Below are 23,654 nucleotides of genomic sequence, written 5' to 3' on the forward strand. Positions count from 1 at the left end.
TGCAATAGACCAAGTTTGATGAAAATTACTAGTAATCAAACATTTCATGAGAAGTGGTTCTTGAAAGGTTTTTCTATTCTTAGCTCTAGTGGCATCTAAAAGCGGCCATGCACACCCATTTGAACAAACTTGGGAGAGAACCTTATAATGGTGCTGCAGATCAAAGACACCGCCATCTGAATGAAGTTAGGGGAAGTGTTATATAATAATCCTACAGACCAAGTCTAATGAAGATCCACCAAGAAGTTCATGAGAAAGCTGTTTAAAGGGTTTTCTATTGTTAGTTTTAGTAACATCGAAAAGTGGCCATGCACCCCTCAAACCCACCATTAAAAAAAATTGGGGAGAACCTTAAATGATGAAAACCTATCAAGTGGTTCATGAAATGATGTCTGAAGCCTTTTTTTCTATTTTAAGTTCAACCTGGCCCTTTTTATTTGAACAATTTTGACAAAATTGATTTTGGATCATGCCTGCAAGATACTGACCAAGCTTGGTGTTATTCTGACAAGTAGTTTCAGAGAAGATGTTAAAGTTAAAATGTTGACACAGGATGATGGATGCAGGATAACAGACCACACACCTATACTTTTAGCTCACCCCGAACAAAGTTCAAGTCCAACTCTTCATGGCAACAAGAATTCTGCAATAAATGGAATTCTTTGAACAAGTTTGGTAGAGGATCATCGGACAAGATTCATCAATCTCCAACAAATGCTTTTAGAAGATATATGTTTGAAGAAAAGTGTTTCACCATCCCTAATATAGGTACATGTAAGAAGCAGTCTTAATTGTTTATGAAATACAACAATACATAAAAAAATATTTCTTAGAATTGTAAACATTTTTTACATAATAATATACATAGATTCATTAAAATCAAACCAATTTTAACATCTTTTTCAGTTACTTGCGTCAGAACGCTTTAGAATATGTCAGGTATATCAATGAAAATCAAAAACAAAACTAAAATTTAATACATTTAACATTAACATAACAATACTATACAAAACAGATAAAGTACAGTAACAAGTCTAGATACATCACCCTAATCAAAGTCAATACCTGACCACAAGCTGGTACTTGAAAATGTATCCAGAAGAAGTTAGAATTTTAAGCAATTCCTGGTGCAGCAATTAATACTGATATCCAAATTACCTAAGCAACTTGTTTATGAGATCATATATGTATGCATACCTCAAGTATGCACATGTTTAGGTAGCTTCACACAAACTGATAAAAGAACAAGCTGTAATTTGCACTGTTTAAATCATCTAACATATATCAGTATTTCTTGAAACAACAGGAAGGAGAATTTCCTTGTAATTTTCTGTCACTCCAAATACTACTAACTGAATTTGAACTGACAAGGAATTTGTCATTTAGCTGTTTATCATACCAGTTGAACTTTGCCCTGTGTTACTATTTGGTTGGTTTTATTACACAGACATGGATAAGAGACCCATCAGCAGTCTGGTATGTTTGTGTTTTACCCATTTCTTGACTCTGAACATTTTGAGCCACTAATGAAGCTAGTTCGTCAAGATCAGTTTCTGTCTCCCTGCGAGTTGTTACATTCTCCGTCTCGATTGCTTCAACATTTTTGGAACCCACAACAGTTGTAACTGGCACATCTGACTGTGCATTTAAATCGGCCAATTCAACGACATACTCCACTTGGTTCTGTTGCCCATAATCATATACTTGTTCTTTTTCCTCCTTATCAGAATCATGTTCCTCTTCAACAATGTCCATCATGCTCTGAATCACATTATTTTGAAACAATGAAAGCGCATCCTTTGCAGATTCATCTTGACTATCTAACAAATTGTTTGGTATCTCAATTTCAACACAACCTTCTTCTTCAAAAACCACTTTTTCAGACTGCTGATCATTTTCTCCAGGTGCTTTGTCTAAACTTGCAGTGGCAAGAGCAGTTTCTCTGTTTATATCCTTGGCTTTTGTAGCTTTACTTCTTCTGTTAAATTTCCCTCTAAACATTCGTCCTGGAGTTAGCAAATCATTATTAGCCTCTTTGAATTCAGACTCAGTGAAATGCTTGTTCTGGTCTTTGTGTGTGTACATCTCACGAAATGATGAAAATTTCTTTTGACAAATAGTGCAATGAAACGGGTCTTTAATGAAATGGGTTTGAAAATGCTTCAATAGATAATGAATATTTGGAAACGGCTGTTTACAGTAACTGCATATTAATCCCTTTTTTTCAATGTTTTTATCATACTTGTCCATATGTCGTTTCAGATCACCAGTAGTTGTGTAACCTCTCTGACAGAAAGGACACTTATACGGTCGAAGCTTATCATGATGAATAACATGTGCCATTAGGGCGCCATTTTGAAGAAATTTGTTTCCACAGTATCCACAAGTGTACTGTGGTGCCTCTCCATCTGTATGAATACGAGTATGTTCCTTCAAGTGAGATGTCGTTTTAAACGCCTTTTTACAAATGTTGCACTGATGGGGCCGTATTCCAATGTGACGTTTACAATGCTGTTTCAGTGAACTTGATCTATTAAAAGTCATTTTACAAACTTTACAACGAAAGCGTTTGCTTTCAGCACTTGCATGTTTTCTTCGAACATGTTCGTACATATACTTCGGGACCCTGAAGGATCTACGACAGATAAGACAAGTGTACGGAAGGTTAGAGCTGCTATTATATTCTAAAAAGTTTTCTTTTATGTCCTCTGCACTAATATTTGCTGATAGCAACACTTTATCATTCATATCAAACTCACTCTCCGACATTTCTGTCCGTTTCCCATCCTCTTCAAGTTTTAGGGTTCTATGGCTTTTATCACAGTGATGACTATGCAACTGTAGACTGCTTTGACTTTCAAATATCATATCACATCCAATACACTTGAATTCTTCACTGCCTTTCTCTCCATCACTGTTGTGTTTATCTTGTTTAGTATTATTTTGCATACCATGTTCCTTTTTCTGATGTGCAGTCAGAAAGAAGTTTGTACAAAATACTCTACTGCAGAGATTACACATCAAAGGTGTAACTCCAGCTGGAGCTTTCTGTGTGGTACATATATCACACTCACATGTGATATGGTTGGCATGGTAACGAAGAAGATGTCTTCTAAAGCTTTGTCTTCTGATTTCAGTTCCACAATGTTGACACAGCATTCTTGCACCTTTTGTGCCATCTGCACCCGGCTCGTGCCCACGCATATGCCTGAGAAAATCTTTGTGAGACCAAAACCTGAAATTGAATGTACTTATCCATTGAGTTCCTTTCTATTTTGGTTTCTATTCATCTTTAATGTCCCAATCTGATAGATTTAACATTCACAGCTGTCAGCAAGAAAATATCTGACTATATTCCGGAGAAAAAAGTTTAAGCTTATAGGATACGGAACCTCTACATCTACAGGTCACTCCAAAACAATGTTTCGAATTATGTCTGGGAGGTGCTAGTCTAGAATATAGATTAATTTAATACAAGCCCTTATAAGGAGCCTATAGGGAGACCAAGTGTTGAAGCAAAAAGAGAAAACTGGGCTCATCTTAAACTTAAGTAACTGAAACTAAGTAACAATAAACAGAAGAAACTAAATGTAAACTAGATGTGTGTCAAAAGGACACTGGTACACCCCACTTCATGTAAATGTTTTGTCTTATAAATGTTACTTGTTGACAATGCAAGACTTTATAAACTTCTTTATTTCTTTGGGATGGGATGGGATGCTAAGAGATAATATCAAGAAACGTAAGAAATTCAAACAAGAGGGTCATGATGACTCTCTATCAAGGGCCATAACTCCGGAACCTATGACTGGATCTGATGGATCTATCATGGAATCCAAGATCTATAGTCGTTTAAGATATTTTGCACGTCTGTATCCAATCAAACCATAAATGAAGTCTCTATATGGCTGCAAACGCTAAAATAGCAATTTTTGGATCTTTAAGGGGCCATAACTCTGAAACCCATCATGGAATCTGGCCAATGGGCGATCACAAAAGCTCGCCTTGTCACTACGTGGCAGGTGAGCTAAAAATACTGGAATTATGTTATTGCCCAAAATCATCCAGTTTTGGCCAGAATTGGTACATTTGAATTTTGCCATTATTGATCGATGATTAAGCATTTTTGAACTGATTTATAAATATGGAAATTTTTACTAATTCCCGACAGTAGTAAATAACAAAATTTATTCAAGTAAGACAAAAGAAACAGAAGCTTGAAATTTATATTTTTACAAAAACATGGTAATGTACAACAAGAGGCCCAAATGGGCCGAAGTCGCTCACCTGAAGAAAACCTTAATCATCTGACTTTACTTCTAACTAGGTTTGGTGAAAATCCTTTAAGCTGTTCTTTAAACAAGTTATTTCTAAAAAAAATTCTTTATTTTGCTGTCAAACAAAGACCGCATAACCATCAGAAGAAATCATTTAAAGGTATTTCTATTTCAACTTTAGTGGCCCCAAATAGGGTCCAAGCGCCCAAATTTGAAATAAAACCTTATAATGATGTTACAGACCAAGTTTGATGAAGATCCATCAAACAGTTTATGAGAAGAAGTACTTTACTGGTTTTTCTATTTTTAAGGTAGTTCTGCACGTTTGGATCAAAATTTTTTCTACAATGTAGAATTTGATTAAACTCCAATTTTTCAAAACTTCAAAGTATACCTAGAAAATTCAGCAAATAAAAAAGATAGGGTCGTGTGCTTGATTATTTGCTAGGCTGGTTTGAAAAATTTGGACCTCACGCAATATTTCATAATGGGAGTCTATGGGAAAATCATAACTTTCATAACATTTTCGCGAATAGAATTTTTTCTACAATGTAGATTTTGATGAAACTTCTCACAATTGTAAATAAACACATGGCCTATAATTTGGTGAAATAAAATGTATAGGTCCGTGTGCTTACTTTTGAGATATTTTACCATGATTAAAGGGAACTGGGCATTTCACGTTAATTTTAGGAAATTATTTTGATTTTTTTAACGTGCCATATGTTTTAATATCATATTTTGACTTTAGAAATATAGCAACAGTGCCATTATAACAAATTTACTGACAGGTTTCGATTAATTCATAAATTGATTTTCATTTCCGTACGCCGAATCCAGGCTTTATTCTACGTTTACCGGATAAATGACGTTACGCCATCACTTCCGGTTTTTCAAACGTGCAGAACTACCTTAAATTATGCTCTAGAGGCCCCTAAAAGGGGGCAAGTGCCCTCAAACAAATATGGTTTAATAAAGAACAATCCAGGAGTTAATGAGAAGTTACCGAAAGGTATCTCTGCTTTTAACTCTTAACTACTCGTAAAAGGGACCAAGTGTCTTTAATTTAACAAATTTGTTAAAGGACCTTATAATAATGCTACAAATCAAGTTTAATGAAAATCCATCAAGCAGTTCATGAGAAGAAGTCATTTAAAGGCATTTCAAGTTTTAACTTTAGTGGTCCCTAAAAGGGGCCAAATGTCTTCAATTTAAACAAGGATCTGGGTTTAATGAACGCTTGATGCCCCCGGTGGCATCCTTGTTGATAGATTTTGCAACCCAAGTCCAAAACGAGGTCAAGGTCAAACTGAGGTCAGGTGATGTTTGAAGATGAGGAATGGTCACAGTTTACATCTGTATTAGTATCAATTTATTCTTGTAAGGGGTATTGATGCTAGACGAAACGCTCCCATTTGGCTAACCAAGATATGGCCCATATAAAGCAACTTTAGTCCAAAATGATGTCAAGGTCAAGGTCAAACTGAGGTCAGGTGATGTCTGAAGATGAGGAATGGTCACAGGTTACATCTGCATTAGTATCAAGTCATTCTAGTAAGGGGTATTGATGCTAGACGAAATGGTCCCATTTGGTTAACCTTGTATGGACGGATGGACGAACGGACGGATGGACAAGACAATCACAGGGGTGTAAAATTCTTTTTCACACCACTCGCCCTGCAGGACTAGTAGCTAGTAAAATCTACTCGCCCTTAGTGGACAGTCACTCGCCCCAATAATTGACATTTTTAATACTGTCACGTTTTATGGAAGGAGTATTATGTACAAGACAACAAGCAAATTCCAGACATAACACATAGCTCGTACACTACGTTTCCTTTTTGATTATTCATTTTTGTTTCTTTTTAATTTTTTATTTTTAACCCCTACGTAGTTTCCCAAAGTGTCAGGAAAGTATTAAACATCAGTTATTTTCATTTTCTCAAAACTTACTTCCCGAAAAATAATTATTTTGAAAAGTGCCCTAAAAATATGGAAACAATAATCATCATCCACCTACCCGTCTTGAAAGCGAAAAAAAAATGTTGACGATCATCGGTAACTATTCTGTTGATAAACTACGTAATTGGCCTGTTTTCATCATCAATTAACATCCTCTCAAAGAGCTAAAAGAAGTGTGTCGGTATCATGACCTCTGAAGCGGAGATCAAAGCGGTATTGTTGCACGAGATTGTCATGGCATTACGTCATATTACAGTTTTCGCGTCATGTGACCTATTTGCCCTCAAAGAATTTACATTATCGTTTAAGAAGAATATTAAAAAAAAACACATGTACAAAGATTCATTTGAAACTTATTAAAAACTGCAACAACATCATTTTGCTTTATTTTAAAACCACATTTCTATTTACGTCCACGAGGTCACGTAACGTATTCCGCCGCACTAACAGAAACCTTTTTACCAAAAGAAATCGTTTGACTCAATGTATTTAAATTACTGCCGCTTTTTCATTATTTAAGATTTTTTAATTCTGTTTTTTGTTCTTTCTGATCAAAAGTCCTAACTTTATGCCCATAGTATGTATCACTTATTTTCTCTTAGAAAGAAATCAGTAATTAAGATCGCGCTGTTTGAAATTTAACAAATGATTATATGAAAATTCGACCGTTTTCATACAAATTTGCTTACATTTCCGTCGATATTTTATTAAAATCTTAGTAGAACTCAAATTATATTACTTCTCAAGCGATGTTGAAAAACTGAAGCGATAATGTTAAAAAATGAATGCACTACGCGCGTTTTTTTTTGTGTGTGTGTACGTGTCGATAAACAAAAGTAACGGAGATGTAAATTTGATATTACGATAGGTCGCACGTGCTCTCGGAATGGAAAATTACCGGCATGACGTTTTGATATCTTTACGATTCGCGGGTAAATTCCAGTCAATCAAAGTAGCAACTGAACTATCTCAAAGTTTGTTGACGTTTTTCAAGATGTAATTTCTGAATTTCATTAAAGCTACGACGTAAAAACCACTCGCCCGATCGGTCGAGTATACAGCGAGATCCACTCGTCCTACCAAGACTTAAACTCGCCAATGCGAGCGGGCGAGTGGAATTTTACACCCCTGCAATCACTATATGCCTCCCGCATCAGTAGATGCCGGGGGAATAAAAATTTGTTAAAGGACCTTATAATGATGCTACAAATCAAGTTTAATGAAAACCCATCAAGCGATTCATGAGAAGAAGTCATTTAAAGGCATTTCTAGTTTTATCTCGAATGGTCCCTAAAAGTGGTTAAGCATCCCCCCACCACCATTGAATAATTTTTTGAGAGGGCCTTACAATGATGCTACAGGCCAAGTTTGATGAAAATCTATTGAGCAGGTCATGATAAGTAGTTGTTGAAGGGTATTTTTATTTTAAGCCCTAGTGGCCCCTAAAAGGGGCGAAGTGCCCCCATTTGAAAAAACAAGAGCTGTCGGAGGACAGCAATGTTCGACTTTTCAACAGCCTTGTCAACTGAATGAATATGAAAGTTGAAAAAGGGGCATAATTTTGTAAAAATGCGAATCATGGTTATGGAATCTGCACAGTGCTTATCAGCTCATGACAGTGGACAAATGTGTGAAGTTTCAATCCATTCCCATAAGCTTACATATAAGAATTTAACCAAAAACTGCGAAGTTGAAAAAGGGGCATAATTTTGTAAAAATGCAAAGTAGATTTATTAAACCTTTGCAATATCATGACAGTGAACAAGTGTGTAAAGTTTCAATCCTTTCCCATAAGTGGATATTAAGATACCAGCTTACATACAAAAACTTAATCAGTAACTGCCAAGTCGAACAAGAGCACCGCCTTGCGGGTGCTGATGCTCATCTGATTTTTTTTTTGTATAACAGAAAATTGTCCTACCCATGATTTTCCAAAAAGGGCCATAATTCTTGCAAAAAGCAGGATGGAGTTATGTTTCTTGATGTACATAGTCAGCTTATGATGGTGAACAAGTGTTGCAAGTTTCAAAGCAATAGCTTGAATAGTTTAGGAGAAAAGCTGACCTAAACATAACACTTAACCAATAAATCTGATAATTTCTAAGTCCAAAAGGGGCCATAAGTCTTGCAAAAAGCAGGACAGAGTTATGTTTCTTGCTGTACATGGTCAGCTTATGATGGTGAACAAGTGTAGCAAGTTTTAAAGCAATAGCTTTGATAGTTTAGGAGAAAAGCTGACTTAAACGTATTACTCAACCAAGAAAACTGATTTTCTAAGTCCAAAAGGGGAAAAATTCTTGAGAAAAGCAGGATGGAGTTATGCTTCTTGATGTACAGGGTCAGCTTATGATGGTGAACAAGTGTTGCAAGTTTCAAAGCAATAGCTTGAATAGTTTAAAAGAAAAGCTGACCTAAACATAAAACTTAACCAATAAATCTGATATTTTCTAAGTCCAAAAGGGGCCATAAGTCTTGCAAAAAGCAGGACAGAGTTATGTTTCTTGCTGTACATGGTCAGCTTATGATGGTGAACAAGTGTTGCAAGTTTTAAAGCAATAGCTTTGATAGTTTAGGAGAAAAGCTGACAAACATATTACTCAACCAAGGAAACTGATTTTCTTAGTCCAAAAGGGGCCATAATTCTTGCAAAAAGCAGGATGGAGTTATGTTTCTTGATGTACAGGGTCAGCTTATGATGGTGAACAAGTGTTGCAAGTTTCAAAGCAATAGCTTTGACAGTTTAGGAGAAAAGTTGACCTAAACATAAAACTTAACCAAGAAATCTGATATTTTCTAAGTCCAAAAGGGGCCATAATTCTTGCAGAAAGCAGGATGGAGTTATGTTTCTTGCTGTACAGTGTCAGCTTATGATGGTGAACAAGTGTTGCAAGTTTTAAAGCAATATCTTTGATAGTTTAGGAGAAAAGCTGACCTAAATATAAAACTTAACCAAGCAACGCCGACACCAATCAAGTGATGACAATAACTCTTTTTTTCCCCAAAAATCAGATGAGCTATAAAGGGGCATAATTTTGTAAAAATGCAAAGCAGAGTTATGGGACCTGTGCATTACATGTCAGATATGACAGTGAGCAAGTATGTGAAGTTTCAATCTATTATGGAGTTATGGAACCAGTGCAATGTAAGTCAGTTTATCACAGTGAATAAGTGTATGAAATATGCGTATAGGGAAAAGTGACTATGCCCCTGGCGGCCATGTTTTTTGATCAATCAGTATTATTTGATCAATCTTGGTAGAGGGTCACACAAGGACCATTTGTGTAAAATTATTCTAAAATTGGACCAGCAGTTTTCACACAAGATTTTTAAAGTTTCCACTATATACATAATTATAAGGAAAAGTGACCACGCCCTCTGGCGGCCACGTTTTTTTGACAAATCAGTATAATTTGAATAATTTTGGTAAAAGGTGACATAAGGACCATTTGTGTAAAATTTCAAAATCGGACCATCGATTTAGCAAGAGATGTTGTTTGAAGGTTTTTCTATTTTTAGCTCTGGCACCCCTATGTGCAACCAAGCAGAACCGTTTGAACAACTTTGGTAGAGGACCATCCTAGGAACATCCATGCCAAGTTTCATAACAAGAGCTGTCAGAGGACAGCAATGCTTGACTATTAAATAGCCTTGTCAATTGAATGAAGACAAAAGTCAAAAAAGGGGGAATAATCTTGTAAAAATGCAAAACATGGTTATGGAACGTACACAGTGCATGTCAGTTGAAAAAGGGGCATACTTTTGTAAAAATGCAAAGTAGAGTTATGGGACCTGCGCATTACATGTCAGATCATGACAGTGAACAAGTGTGTAAAGTTTCAATCCATTCTCATTAGAGAATACTGAGATACCAGCTTACATACAAAAAACTTAACCAAACAAGAGGGCCAAAATGGCCCTATATCGCTCACCTGTTATCATTGCACTTAAGGCGAGAAAGGTCAAAAAATCATAATCAAGATCAATCAAAAGAATTATGAGAAAATATAGTTGAAATTTTCTTAAAGTTACTTCAAATAAAATTATTTTCAAATCAGGCCAGTAGTTTCATGCCTGAAGGATTACATCAGAGGAGGTTAGGAGCAAAATTTTGATTGATGAAGCCCAAAGGACAGGAACAACAAAGGGAAGAAATTAAAAATAAATCTAAGTCCTCAGAAAAAAATCTAAGTCCAAAGGTCAGGAACAACAAAGGGAAGAATTTAACCAAAATTTAAAAAAATTCTTACAAGGTACAGATATGTCAAAATACACCTAAAAATTGGAGGTATACAGTAACCATCCATGTTGTACCACAGAAAAGTAGTCTCGGTTTTTCCCTACGGCCAATAATAAAAAAATTCTTAAATAAGCTATTTATAGTAACATAAAAGGGAAGTAATTAAAATTTTTTATTGTAAGTGAACAAAAGAAGGATCTGCCAAATAAAAACAAGAGCACTGCAATCGACGCAAATGCAGAGCAATATACACACAAAACAAAGTCATATGACCTTTGGCCCCTAAGTTTGACCTTGACCTTGAAGTGAGCCATCCAATACATGCGCTCTGCACATTGTTTCGATGAGGTGAACATTTGTGTCAGGTTTCTTTGAAATCCTTCAAGGGGTTCAAGAGTTAAAGAGCGGAAGGGAAATTGCTAACCGGCAGACATACAGACAGACGGACACCGAGGCGATAACATAATATGTCCCTTCAGGCGAATAAAAAGGAATCGAGATCTTATGGTGATACAAGTTGTGTGCAAGTTTGGTTAAAATCAAATCATAAATGAAGCTGCTATTGTGCAGACAAGGTCAAAATAGCTAATTTTGGCCCTTTCAGGGGCCATAACTCTGGAACCCATAATGGAATCTGGTTCAAGAGAGGAACCCAGACCTTATGGTGACATAAGTTTTGTACAAGTTTGATTAAATTCAAATCATAAATGAAGCTGCTATTGTGCAGACAAGGTCAAAATAGCTAATTCTGGTCCTATCAGGGGCCATAACTCTGGAGCCTATAAAGGAATCTGGCTAGTTGAAGAAAGAAACCAAGATCTTGTGGTGATACAAGTTGTGTGCAGGTTTGGTTAAAATCAAATCATAAATTAAGCTGCTATTGTGCAGACAAGGTCAAAAAAGCTAATTTTGGCCCTTTTAGGGGCCATAACTCTGGAACCCATTATGGGATCTGATTGTTTAAATAAAGGAATCAAGATCTTATGGTGACACAAGTTTTGTGCAAGTTTGGTTAAATTTAAATCATAAATGAAGCTGGTATTGTGCAGACAAGGTCAAAATAGCTAATTCTGGCCCTTTCAGGGGCCATAACTCTGGAACCTGTACTGGAATCTGGCCAGTTCAAGAAAGGAACTAAGATCTTATGGTGATACAAGTTGTGTGCAAGTTTGGTAAAAATCATGTCATAAATAAAACTGCTATTGTGCAGACAAGGTCAAAATAGCTCATTTTGGCTCTTCAGGGGCTATAACTCTGGAACCCATAACGAGATATGGCCAGTTCAAGAAAGGAACCAAGATATTATGGTGATACAAGTTGTGTGTAAGTTTGGTTAAAATAAAATCATAAATGAAACCACTATCGTGCAGACAAGAAATTGTTGACGCACAAAAATAGCAAATTCTGGCCCTTTAAGGGGCAATAACTCTAGAACCCATGATGGGATCTGGCCAGTTTTCGACAGGAACTGACAAATCATGCCAATACAAGTTTTATACAAGTCTGATCAAAATTGCTTGCAAAATGTGGTCTCTATCTTGTTCACAAGAAATTGTGGACGGACGAAGGGCGATCACAAAAGCTCACCCTGTCACTATGTGACAGGTGAGCTAAAAATGCTAAGTGGAAAAAGGGGCATAATTTTGAAAAAAAGTAGAGTTATGGGACCTGCTTAGTGCATGTCAATTCATGACAGTCAACAAGTGTGTAAAGTTTAAATCCATTCCCATTAGCAAGTACTGAGATACCAGCTTACATAAAATTTCTAAGTCAAAAAAGGGGCATAATTTTGTAAAAAAGCAAAACAGAGTTATGGAACCTGTGCAATGTAAGTCAGTTTATCACAGGGAATAAGTGTGTGAAGTTTCAATTCATTCCCACAAATGGTTACTTAGAAACCAGCTTACATACAAAAACTAAACCAAATCGGGACGCGGATGCGGATGCAGATGCGGACGCATGGACGAGTCCAATTGCTCTACTATTCTTTGAATAGTCAAGCTAAAAATCCATTCAGTGGTTTTGGAGGAGATGCCATTTAAACACAATTGTTGTTGACGGATGGGAGGATGCATGCATTCAACACGGACACAAGTGTGATCAAAATAGCTCAGGTGAGTTAATGATGCTACAAATCACGTTTGGTAATGATCTATCCAGCAGGTCATGAGAAGAAGTTGTTTAAAGTGGAATTATGCACATTTTTCAAGTAAAAATCTAGTTGGAATAGATGTATGAGTGAAAAGGGTGGAGGAATTATAGCTTTTAACCCAATATATCAAACTCTTTCTGTTACCGGTACGAAATAAAAACTTTCCAAATACTGTGAAATGATTTAAATTTGCTAGCATGAAATTTCGTGCAAACGGCAAAAAAGACAGTTTCGCGCAGCCTTTAATATGCACATTTTCAATTTAAGATAAGATTTTTTTAAGAAATCGTCAACACTGCACATGTCACTATCATGTACTGCCTGTTAATCTGTTCTGTGCTGAATGGCGTTCATCCATTTACTCTAAAAACAATGGCAAGTACAAATAATTACAAAGCTGTGCCGTTACATTCAATAACAGGGTGACAAACTTGAAATTTGTGGACAACGAATGGATTTGTACACATATGAATTCAAATACTTACATAGTTTTCTGTCAAGGATTATATGATAAATATTTCATAGCATTTTCAAGACGATGACAATGATATAAAACTAGGGTAAGTAACAGAAGCATTCGTAAAGAATAACCAATTAATACAAATACTTTAATTAGATTTCATAATCCATTTTGGTAGAAACAAATAAATTCCTATCAAGACAAGCTTTAACTAACCGACGGTTTATGAAAAATTTGAAATACACGGGTCTTATAACATACCTATATTTCGGACAAGAAATCAGTTTGGATAACTATATACTAAATGGTTAAATAATAGCGCAGTCTTAAACTTGCGCATCATTTATAGCGCGAAATACGCGAAAATTCATCCTGTACGAACAAAAATGATGTCACAGTATGACTTTTCTTATTTTGACTGGGGCAGTCTTTTTGAGAAAACTCGAACTGCACACAGGAGTTTCTCCCCTTCAACCTAAGAAATCTCTAAAAATAGGTAAGGGAGGTCACTGCATAGAAGACTGAAAAAAAGAACTATTATTTTATTAGTCTGATTTTTTTATTTCTAGCATCAACTTCAAATACTTATGCAGCATTATCGTTAATTTAACCATTTAAATGCAAAGCAACCGAAAATTGCTTTTAAAAAACATTCTCTAAAAACATAATTTATGTGCAGTAAGATGCGCATAATACCACTTTAAAGGTATTTTTAACTAAAGCTCTAGCGGCCCCTAAAAGGGGCCAAGACTCCCCATATGTATAAGATTGGAAAAGGACCTTTAAATAATGCTACAGACCAAGTTTGATGAAGATCTATTGAGCAGTTCTGTAGAAGAAATCTTTTACAGGTTTTTCTATCTTCAGCTCTAGTGGCCCTTAAATGGGGCCAAGTGCCTCCATATGAAAAGAATTGGGAGAGGACCTGATAATGATACTAAAGACCAAGTTTGATAAAGATCCATCAAGTGGTTCATGAGAAGTTCTTTAAAGACTTTCTATTTTTAGCTCTGGCAGCCCCTAAAAGGGACCAAGGTGAACTATTTGATCAAATTTGTGAGAGGACCTTATACTGATGCTATAGACCAAATCTGATGCAGATCCATCAAGCAGTTTGTGAGAAGAAGTCATTTAATGGTAAGTACATCTCCTATTACGCTATGCTTAGGATCTGAACACGAGCTATTGATAGCCTTGTTCTGACGACCCTTCCGCCAGCCAATCAAAAGCTAACTTACAACATTCTGCAAGCTTAAAAAAGCCTTGGTTTTTGATATCTACAATTCTTATGTCGTAATATGTCAGATTGCCGGTTAGCTCAGTCGGTAGGGCACTTGCTCTGTAAGCGAGGGGTCTCAGGTTTGAACCCTGGATTGACTGCAAATTTTTCTTACTCTTTGACATTCGAACAAGTCGTCTGATTGGTTCAAATAAAAATAGATTTGTGAAAATTAAAATAGCAATATTGGAAATCCAAAATATACAGAAGACGAATGTGAATGGGTCATTCTCAGATCTTCATTTAGAAGATCATGTACATTAGTCAGATTGCCTTAAAAGGGACCCCCATTTGAATAAAATTGGGATAAGACCTTATAATGATGCTAGGGTCCAAGTTTGATGAAGATCCATCCAGCAGTTCATTAGAATAATTCTGTAAAGGTTTTTCTATTTTTAGCTCTGGCAGCCCCAAAAAGGGGCCAAGGTGAACCATTTGAACAAATTTGAAAGAGGTCCATTGCCAGAATGCTACTGACCAAGTTTGGTGTTATTCTGACCAGTAGATTCAGAGGAGAAGATGTTTAAGTAAAAATGTTGAGGCAGGACAATGGACAACAGACCATCCACCTATACCAATAGCTCACCCTGAAGAAAGTTCAATAAAGTGGTATTATGATGGAAAAGCATGTATGAAGTTTCATTCTGTTGTGATGAGTAATTACTGAGATGCGAGCTTGCTGAGAATCATTCAAGACGTTTTCCAGTTCTAATTATGGTTTATTGAAAAACAGGGAACCATGCCTTAGATATTACTCTGGACAGACAAAAGGAATATAACTCTACAATATACCTGATATAATTACATAGTAAAATGGTAAAAGAATGGTAAAGAAATTTTTAACCTATGGCAGCTTCTTATGCAGCAAAGTGGAATATACTAAACACTTCAGAGAGGTCCACACAACAGTGATACTTTTAAGATCAGTAACCATCTTTCAACTGATCCATGAGAAGTTTTTAACCCTTGCCCTGCTAAATTTCTACAATGAACTTGTCTGTCTTTCAATTTGGACAGTACCATTTACTGCTGAAAGGGGTGCATACCAAAAAGATACTGACCTAATGGTGAACAGTGTAGATTATTATGATTTACACTGGTCACAAGACAGAATCAACTGTGTCCAGCATGAGATTTTTTAAGAAAAAGTTTGATGATAATGGCTGACAAACCATCCATCCATACCATTATTTTATCTTGAAAGATTTGCTGAGCTAAAAAAAAAAGAAGTGAAATGAAACCATCAATGTGGATATTGGCAAAGTTACATTCCTTGCTGTTTTAAGGACATTATAAGTGCCATTTTCAATAGCATTTCAGTTTGCAATGGTGTGCAGATAACCTGTGTTCCTGAACTGTTCCAGTAATAACAGTTCTTTGCATGTGGGGAGGAATGATACAAGGCAAAATGTCTTTAGTCAAACTGTCATGGAGAAAATAATTATGCCCCTCTCGGACATTGAACTCGCAGTCTGAGGACCTGTGCTCTCCATATTGAGCAAAGCAGACCAGCTACAATGTTACCTTGGCTGTGACAATTAGGCAAGCTCTCTTTAAATTTTACAAAGTTCATCTAAAATGCCTGATCGATAACTTAATGTTACTCAACTTACAATTTTCCACAAATATTACACATTTCAGTAGATTTTGAATGTACTCCAGCAATATGTGTGGCCACCTCTTCTTTCGTATGAAAAAGTATGCCACATGTTGGGCAGTGGATCTTGAACTTGTTAAGATGCAGCAGAAGATGCCTCCTCAATGCGAAATCATCACTGAAACCTGCGTCGCATATCTCACACTCACTCTCAGCTGTTAAAAAACAAAATGAGATAGCTAGTTAGTGTAAAATTCAGATATTTTTGCAAAGGCTATAAGTTTTCTGTATGATACCTATTGCAGAACACTTGCCATAATTTGATAACCTTGTGAGACATTAAGGGCTATATGTAAAAATAGTAACACTTTCCCAAACATTAGTGAACAAGAGATTTTGTAAAACACATATGCCCCCCCCCCCCCCACCCCCACCCATGATGGTCTGTTAAAAGACAAATGGGTATATAACTGTGAATGTCATCTTGACCTTTGTCCAAAACATGAGTACCATGATGGCCCTAGACCACTCACCTAAGTTTCACAACTAGCTTGAACAGTTTTGGTAGAGGGTCAGGCAAGGAAATGAGCTACGATACCTGTGTGGAATTATAGGATTTTGTCTAGAATCAGCCAGGATACCTGTGTGGAATTATTTTGAAATCAGGCCGACAGTTTCAGAGAAAATTTTTTAATTTCCCATAGCATAATAATACTGTAAAAGCAGAAATTTTCACAAGGGTTTAATTTTCGCTATATTCATGAAGCCCTACATCTTGTGAAAATTAATCCTCGCATAAATATTCCCCATTAGTATAATTTAAATTCAAGCATGATACAGTTTTTACAATTACGCGAATATTAAACATCGCGAACATACCATACTCAAACTTTAAAATTCACAAAATTTTGACACAGCGAAAATATGTGCTTTTAAAAGTTATACAGAAACTAGAATGTGTCTTTAGGACACAGTGTGTGCCCACACTGGTACATTTGTCACAAATAAGGGGCAATAATTCAAATGTTTGAAGTCTCAAGGGGGTAAAGCCTCAGTAAACATTTTATAAATTTAAGGATTCATTACTCTAGGCCATATACTTTTTGAGCTATGAGCATTACAAACAAAATATCCACTATTTTGGCTATTTCAAGGGTCATAACTCTGTAATAAGCACTAAGATTCTCAAGAAGAATGCCAAGCGTGCGAGGTCACATAATAATAAAGACTCATGCAAGGTTTTATGAATTTACATCAAATACTTTTTGAGCTAGGCACATTATTAGGTGAAAATGTGCTTTTTTGACTATTTCACGGGCCATAACTTTAAAAATACGGGGTGGAGCCAGCCAAAAAATAAGAGGTGTGCATATCATGATATAAACTCATGGAAGTTTTCATCAATTTATATCAAATACTTTTTGAGCCAGTGAAAATGTGCATTTTTGACTATTTCAGGGGCAATCACTCTGAAAATAGGTCGAAGGCAGACGAAAAATAGGAGATTCACAAGTTGATATCATGACAAAGACTCATGCAAGGTTTTATCAATTTATTTGAAATTACTTTTTGAGCTAGGCATGTCACAAGGTGAAAATGTGCATTTTTGACTATTTCAGGGGCCACAACTCTGGAAATAGGGGGTGGAGCCAGATGAAAAATAGGAGGTGTGCAAGTTCATATCATGATAAAGACTAATGCAAGGTTTAATCTATTTATATTAAACACTTTTTGAGCTAGGCGCGTTACAAGGTGAAAATGTGTATTTTTGACTATTTCAGGGGCAATAACTCTGGAAATAGGGGGCGGAGCCAGATGAAAAAATAGGAGGTGCGCAAGTTCATATCATGATTAAGACTTATGGAAGGTCTCATCTATTTAATATATCAAATACTTTTTGAGCTAGGCGTGTCACAAGGTGAAAATGTGCTTTTTTTACTATTCCTGGGGACATAACTCTAAAAATAGGGAGCGGAGCCAGACGTAAAATAGGAAGTGCACAAGTTCAAATCATGATAAAGACTCAGCAAGGTTTCATCAATTTATATCAAATACTTTTTGAGCTAGGCGTGTCACGAACTTCAAACGGACAGACAAGACCAAATTTATATGCCCCCACCACTCATCAGGGGGGAGGACGTATGGTGGTATGCTGTAAGGATTAAGTGAGCAGAATGTATAGCTGTAACAACAAGAGCTGTCCGTAAGACAGCCAAGCTCGACTATTCGAAAAATTGTCCCAGAATGAGGAAAATATTACCCAAAAAGGTTAAATATCAAAAGAGTTTTAAGTTCAAAAGGGGGAATAATTTGACCAAAATGCATATCAGTTATGGGACTTGCTGCTATCAACTAGTTTTATAGCCCCGAAGGCACATGTGAAGTTTCAATTCAATATCTGCATTAGTTTTAGAGATAGAAACTTGCATGTAAAACTTTAACCAGAATTTTCAAAGTCCAAAAGGGGGCATAATTTGCCCAAAATACATGTCAGAGTTATGGGACTTGACCCAGTGAGGTTGGAATGAAGAGAAAAATAATTACCCTTAAAAACGGTTTAAAATTAACAGATTTTTAAGTCCAAAAGGGGAATAATTTGACCAAAATGAAGTCAGTTATGGGACTTGCTGCTATCAACTAGATTTATAGCCCCGAAGCACATGTGAAGTTTCAATTCAATATCTGCATTAGTTTTGGAGATAGTAACTTGCATGTAAAACTTTAACCAAAATTTTCAAAGTCCAAAAGGGGGCATAATTTGCCCAAAATACATGTCAGAGTTATGGGACTTGACCCAGTGAGGTTGGTAATTGATCTAGAAAAAGAAAAAATAAGTTTCAAATCTATATGCCTTTTAGAAATAGCTGTATGTACTTGCACGCAAAACTTTAACCAGAATTTTCTAAGTCCAAAAAGGGGCATAATTTGGCCAAAATGAAAGTCAGAGTTATGGGACTTGCTGCTATCAACTAGTTTTATAACCCCGAAGACACATGTGAAGTTTCAAAACAATATCTGCATTAGTTTTGGAGATAGTTACTTGCATGTAAAACTTTAACCAAAATTTTCTAAGTCCAAAAGGGGGCATAATTTGCTCAAAATACATGTCAGAGTTATGGAACTTGTCCCAGAGAGGTTGGTAATTGACCTAGAAAAAGAAAAAATAAGTTTCAAAGCTATAGGCCTTTAATTGATGGCTGTATGTACTTGCATGCAAAAACTTAACCAAGGTGTGACGCCGACGCCGACGCCGACGCCAGGGTGAGTAGAATAGCTAGACTATTCTTCGAATAGTCGAGCTAAAAATGGCAGAAAATACACTTTGCAGACATATTTTTGACAGGTAAGTGGGTTTTTGCTTCACATTTCACAAAATAAATATGCCAATGCTGTGGCACAAAGCCTGTTCTTTAGCTATAAAGTCTTTACAGTCGGATAAGTATAAAGACACAAAAGTTTTACACAAGGTTTTGCGCTTGGGTGTAATGTTTACAAATTAATGTCTTTAATGATTTAGGTCAACAGACAAGACTGACAAGCACACATTTCTGAGGAGGCAAGAAAGTACAAACCTGTCAAATTTTGCTTATTTTTCATATTTGGCTTATTATTCAACTGACCAATCAGCTCACTGACTTTATCTGGATATCTAGCCTTGAAGTGGTCTACCAGATCTTGTTCACTTTCCATTGTTTCACTACACATTAGGCATAAATATCTCTTACTTTCTTTATCTGAAATCATATAAACAGAACATAACAAGCAAACTGGATGAAATGACTATGAGGGAAAATTCCTGACTTAAGTTATTTAGCTAAAACAGTTCACTTATAGAATTTAATAACTGCTAACTGAAATTATGATGACCCTATATCACTCATCTGTTAACAGTGGCCTTGGAATCATCAAGATAAACATTCTAAAAAGTTTCATGAAGATAGGGTCAATGACTCATAAATGTGGCCTCTATAGTGTTAACAAGCTTTTCCTTTGATTTGAGCAGGTGACCTCGTTTTTCACCCACGTGACTAAGTTTCGAACTTGGCCTAGGAATCATCAAGATGAACATTCTGACTTAATTTCATGAGGATAGGATCATAAAGCTTTCCCTTTGATTTGACCTGGTGAGCTAGTGTTTGAACCCACATGACCCAGTTTAAATCTTGGCCTAGGGATATGAATTCTGTGCAGGATGTATCAAATCAAAGCATAAATGAAATTTCTATACGGCTGAAAGGGCAAGAATAGAAAATTCTGCCCCTGAACCCATGAAGCAATCTAGCCGGTTTTCAAATATCTTATTGCGACTTAATTTGTGTGCAAGTGTGGTTTAAATGAAATGTAAAATGTCACTTCTATTGTGTTCACAAGATCAAAATTAATAAATTTTGGCTCATTCAGGAATCAATCAGGGGCAATAACTCTGGAACCTATGATTGGATCTGATGGATTCATCTTGGAATCCAAGATGTATTATTGTTAAAGATATTTTGCAACTTTGTATCAAATCAAACCATAAATGAAGTTTCTATATGGCTGCAAAACCAAAATAGCAAATATTGGCTCTTTAATGGGCCATAACTCTGGAACCCATGAAGGAATCTTGCCAGTTTTTGATAGGATTCGAGATGTTATGCCAATATAAGTTGTGTGTAAGTTTGATTAAAATCTATTGCAAAATGTGGTCTCCATTGTGTTCAGAAGCCAAAATAGCAAATTTTGGCCCTTTAAGGGACCATAACTCTGGAACCAATGACAGGATCTGGCCAGTTTTCCAGAGGAACCAAGATATTACGCCAGTACAAGTTGTTTGCAAGTTTGTTTAAGATCGGTTGCAAAATGTTGTCTCTATCATGTCCACAAGAAATTGTGAACAGACGGACAAAGGGTGATCACAAAAGCTCGCCTTGTCACTACGTGACAGGTGAGCTAAAAAGCGTTATTATGATTTATTTATTTATTTGGGTTTTACGGCGCACCAACACAGTATAGGTTATATGGCGCCAAACAGGACTACAAATTTTGGTTCCACATCTCATTTACATCGAAATAAAAACAAGAGGTATGGAATCAAAATTTGCATACCTGCTGGAATCACAGAGTTACTGCAAAACCAAGTGTTAAGACCCTATTAGTCGCCTCTTACGATCATGCAAGGGTAAGGCAGTGGTTCCAATTCTTTTCATACACAGATCGTCCCAGAACCACATGGGGCGACTTTGACTAAAAGTTATGTAAAAAGGTCAACATGTCTCATTCCTTAGTGAAGATTATATATTGCAAGAAATTTTTTTCTGTTCTTAATAAGGTGACCTACACCTTGACCAAAGCATTCACCAAGGGGGTCATGATGGCCCTAGATAGGTCACCTGAGTGAACTATTTTGGTAGAGGGTCAAACATGTGAAATTATTTTGAAATTAGGCCAGTGTTTTCTGACAAGAAGATTATTTTATTAAAGTATCTATTTCATGCACGAAATACTGTATACTGTTATTACATATACATGCATAAGTAACCATTCATGTTGGCAGTTATGTTTTCAACAAACTGGCATAATTTGAACAAACTTAGTATACTTTTTCAATGATTTAACCTAATGACCTAAATTTTGATTTCAGGCATCTCACTTTTCAACTTTATATAGTAGATTTAATGGCAACAAACATTCTGAAAAAAAGATTTATGATGATCAAGCAGAAAATGTGGCCTCTAGAATGTAAACAAGATTTTTCTATGGTTTGACCTAGTGACCTTGTATACATTCTAGCAAAGTTTTGTGAACATATAAAATAACAAAATGTGTTCTCTAGAGTGTATGTAATTGTAAACCAGGTGATCTGACATAGCAAATTTAAGATCTCAGATTCCCCAGTTTTGCGCTTGACCTAAACATTTTATGAAGATCAATTATTAGACAATGTGGCCTCTAAATTGTTATCAAAAGTTTTCCATGACCTAAGTACCTAGCTCCAGACATTAGGCAACTCAGTTTTAAAACTGACCTATGTTTTTTTTTTTTTTGAGACAAACATGATAAAAAATAATGATGATCAAGTAGAAAATGTGACCCCAGCTACTAAGGTCCATTCAGGGCTTTTCAGCCTTATATAACAGAGGCCTATAAAAGGCCTCTTCCCAATCCCAATATATACTATTTTTTCCCAACTGTGACAGAGATATTTCCCAAAATTAATGCAAGGTAAAATTTCCCCAAATCATGCAACAGATGGTTAAGATTTTGTTTACATTTTAGTATTTCCAGAGGAAGCGTTTGTCTGGTATCGATTTTTTGTCTTACAGTTTAATACATTATGTTCCATGGCCTGGATTTTAATCCAAGTTTCAGGGGAGATAAATTTGCTTCGTCTTTCGATGTTTACTTCCGGTTAATAATTTTTCCCAAAATGAACAAGAAGCCTAAAAAAAAATTCTTTGTTTCCCGTAACATGCTAAAAACAAGAGCTGTCCCCATAGGATGACACATGCCCCAGATGGCACTTTGAATGAATATATAGTTATAGCCAATGTTAGAGTTTAGGACCTTTGACCTATGGAACTGGGTCTTACGCTCAACATGTCGTCTTACCGTGTCACACATTCATGCGTAGTTATTTTAAAATCCATGCATGAATGACAAAGATATGGACCGGACACGCCCATCAATGCACTATCATGAAAAATGACCTTTAACATTTAAGTGTGACCTTGACCTTTGAGCTACGGACCTGGGTCTTGCGTGCTACACATCGTCTTACTGTGGTACACATTTGTGCCAAGTTATTTGAAAATCCATCCATGGATGACAAAGATATGGACCGGACATGCCCATCAATGCACTATCTTTTAACGTCTAAGTGTGACCTTGACCTTTGAGCTACGGACCTGGGTCTTGCGCACGACACGTCGTCTTACTGTGGTACACATTCAAGCCAAGTTATTTGAAAATCCATCCATTGATGACAAAGATATGGACCCGACACGCCCATCAATGCACTATCCTTTAACGTCTAAGTGTGACCTTGACCTTTGAGCTACGGACCTGGGTTTTGCGCACGACATGTCGTCTTACTGTGGTACACATTCATGCCAAGTTATTTGAAAATCCATCCATCGATGACAAAGATATGAACCGGACACGCCCATCAATGCACTATCCTTTAATGTCTAAGTGTGACCTTGACCTTTGAGCTACGGACCTGGGTCTTGCGCGTGACACGTCGTCTTACTGTGGTACACATTCATGCCAAACTACTTGAAAATCCATCCATCGATGACAAAGATATAGACCAGACACGAAAATTGCGGACAGACCGACAGACGGTTCAAAAACTATATGCCTCCCTTCGGGGGCATAAAAAATAGGGTAGGTAGGTCGGAAAATTTTTTTATTAAGGGAGACTTTTCAGAAATTTTTTTTTTGTCAAAAAAATGATTACAAATAAGGGGGTTACGCCTTTAGAGCATCAGTAAGTTGATTTCTAACATCACTGGCCATGTTTAAAGCATAAAAAGTGCAGTTTTGCATCTTTTTGTTAAAAAGTTGAAAAAAATATTCTCCAAGGCCATAACAACATTTAGGGTCGGGCCAAAAATTTAGGGTAGGTCGGGATACCGGAAACAATTTTTTTTACGCCTTATCGCACATAAATTTCCCAATGTGAAAGGCTAAGGCCTCTTCCCAATTTCCT

The 23,654-nt window shown here is 36.3% G+C and overlaps 1 protein-coding gene across 2 annotated transcripts in view; it reads right to left on the reverse strand.

The window, feature by feature from the left end:
* Nucleotides 1-821: 821 nt before the first annotated feature.
* LOC123546789 (zinc finger protein Xfin-like) overlaps nt 822-23,654 on the reverse strand; it is a 44,891-nt gene continuing 22,058 nt past the window's right edge. For both annotated transcript variants that reach the window (XM_045333349.2, XM_045333348.2), the window contains exons 3-5: nt 19,537-19,698; nt 15,981-16,179; nt 822-3,235 (exon numbers count right to left, since the gene is read on the reverse strand). In XM_045333349.2, coding sequence (XP_045189284.2) covers nt 1,423-3,235; nt 15,981-16,179; nt 19,537-19,698 — 2,174 coding nt within the window. In that variant the 3' untranslated portion in view covers nt 822-1,422. The remainder of the gene's footprint in view (nt 3,236-15,980; nt 16,180-19,536; nt 19,699-23,654) is intronic.

Source organism: Mercenaria mercenaria, chromosome 9, assembly GCF_021730395.1.
Source record: "Mercenaria mercenaria strain notata chromosome 9, MADL_Memer_1, whole genome shotgun sequence".
In the NCBI taxonomy this organism is placed as follows: domain Eukaryota; kingdom Metazoa; phylum Mollusca; class Bivalvia; order Venerida; family Veneridae; genus Mercenaria; species Mercenaria mercenaria.